The sequence below is a fragment of the Rhinatrema bivittatum genome, chromosome 1 (assembly GCF_901001135.1).
Source record: "Rhinatrema bivittatum chromosome 1, aRhiBiv1.1, whole genome shotgun sequence".
Lineage (NCBI taxonomy): Eukaryota > Metazoa > Chordata > Amphibia > Gymnophiona > Rhinatrematidae > Rhinatrema > Rhinatrema bivittatum.
In genome coordinates, this window is record NC_042615.1 from 514,105,536 (window position 1) to 514,107,183 (window position 1,648).

The window sequence follows — 1,648 nt, forward strand, 5'->3', positions numbered from 1 at the left end:
TCCCCGACCTATGATCCTCTTATTTCTGTAAGACAGTTTCATGTAACTGATGTCACAAATGACCTTTTATACATAAATGGATAAATCTGCAATATGGATTTTTAGTATTTCTATAATATATTTATTTATTCAATTTTAACCTCCTCTATTCAATAATTTTATTAATGGGTTGCCATATCATTATCTTCTAGATATAGGATTGGGTATCACTCCCTTCTTTTAATAACCGGGGTGCTCAAAGTGTTTCTGGTGCTTCTGACATTCTCCCCAAATAAATACAATAATCAAGATGTACTCTTACAGTGATAAGAGAGTTTTAGGGAGCCCCCATAAACCTTTTCCTATGTCACTGATAGTTCAATAATTTTACTTGACTTTCTTGTCTCCCATCAGCAGACATCATGGAGCTCAGAAAATGGGGAAACAACTCTGTCGTGACCGAATTTGTTATAATGGGGCTGTCCTCTGACCAAAAGCCCCAGCTTTTCTTCTTCTTGATGTTTCTCATCATCTACCTTATTACCCTTACTGGTAACTTGCTCATCCTCACTCTCATTAGCAGTGACTCTCGCCTTCACAGCCCTATGTACTTCTTTTTGGCAAACCTTTCCTTGATTGATATCATCTTCTCATCTGTGACGGTCCCCAATCTGCTGTCCATTCTCCTGGGCATGAAGAAGACCATATCCTTCTCCGGTTGCATTACCCAGATGTACTTTTTCCAGTACTTTGTGGTGGTGGAGTGCTACCTTTTAGCTGTGATGGCTTATGACCGTTATGTGGCCATATGTTACCCCCTAAACTATCCCATCCGGATGAACAGGAAGGTGCGCATTCAAATGGTTGTTGGATGCTGGATATGTGGATTTGTCAACTCTATGCTTCAGGTGGTCTCTGTCTCCATGCTGGACTTCTGTGGTCCCAACATTGTAGACCACTTCTTCTGTGATGTCACACCACTCTTCAAGCTTTCCTGCTCAAACACAGCCATCAGTCAGACTGTCTTCATGTTAGTGGTGGTGATGGCTGGAATGGGGCCCTTGACCTTCATCATCATAACTTATATACGCATTATAACTGCTATCATGAAAATGCATTCCACTCAGGGTCGACACCGGACTTTTTCTACTTGTGCCTCCCATTTTACTGTGGTAGGGTTGTACTATGGCAGTGGAATTTTCAGTTATATCTGGCCAACCTCCACCTATGCTATGGACAAAGACGTGAAGGTGGTAGCAGTATTGTACACCATCTTTACCCCCATGTTGAACCCTCTCATCTACAGCTTGAGGAATAGAGAGGTGAAGGCAGCACTGAAGAAAATCCTCAGCAATAAGGCTGTCATCTTCAAGTGATCAGCATTCCATCATAGAGGAGGAAGGATTTGGCATTTGGATCTGTTCAATACAGCTGAAGGTGGATAAAACAATGCCACTAATGGTTATACAGAGCAAATAAATGATCTCTTTCCTTACTCAAAAGCACATTAAATGACAAAATCCAACATTTATCAGATACACTGATTGATGTGTGACTAGGGTATACCACAAAATAAACTGAGCTAAAGGGAAGTGACTGTTACTGTAGGAGAAAATTCCATCTGGTTAGATTTCTATACAGTAGCTGGAAAAGCCTGGTGTTGGGGGCT

General features: G+C 41.2%; 1 protein-coding gene across 1 annotated transcript; it reads left to right on the plus strand.

The window, feature by feature from the left end:
* Positions 1 to 401: 401 nt before the first annotated feature.
* Positions 402 to 1,355, plus strand: LOC115098577 (olfactory receptor 5F1-like). Its single transcript, XM_029615237.1, has one exon. The coding sequence runs from the start codon at positions 402 to 404 to the stop codon at positions 1,353 to 1,355; it is 954 nt and encodes a 317-aa protein (XP_029471097.1).
* Positions 1,356 to 1,648: the final 293 nt, after the last annotated feature.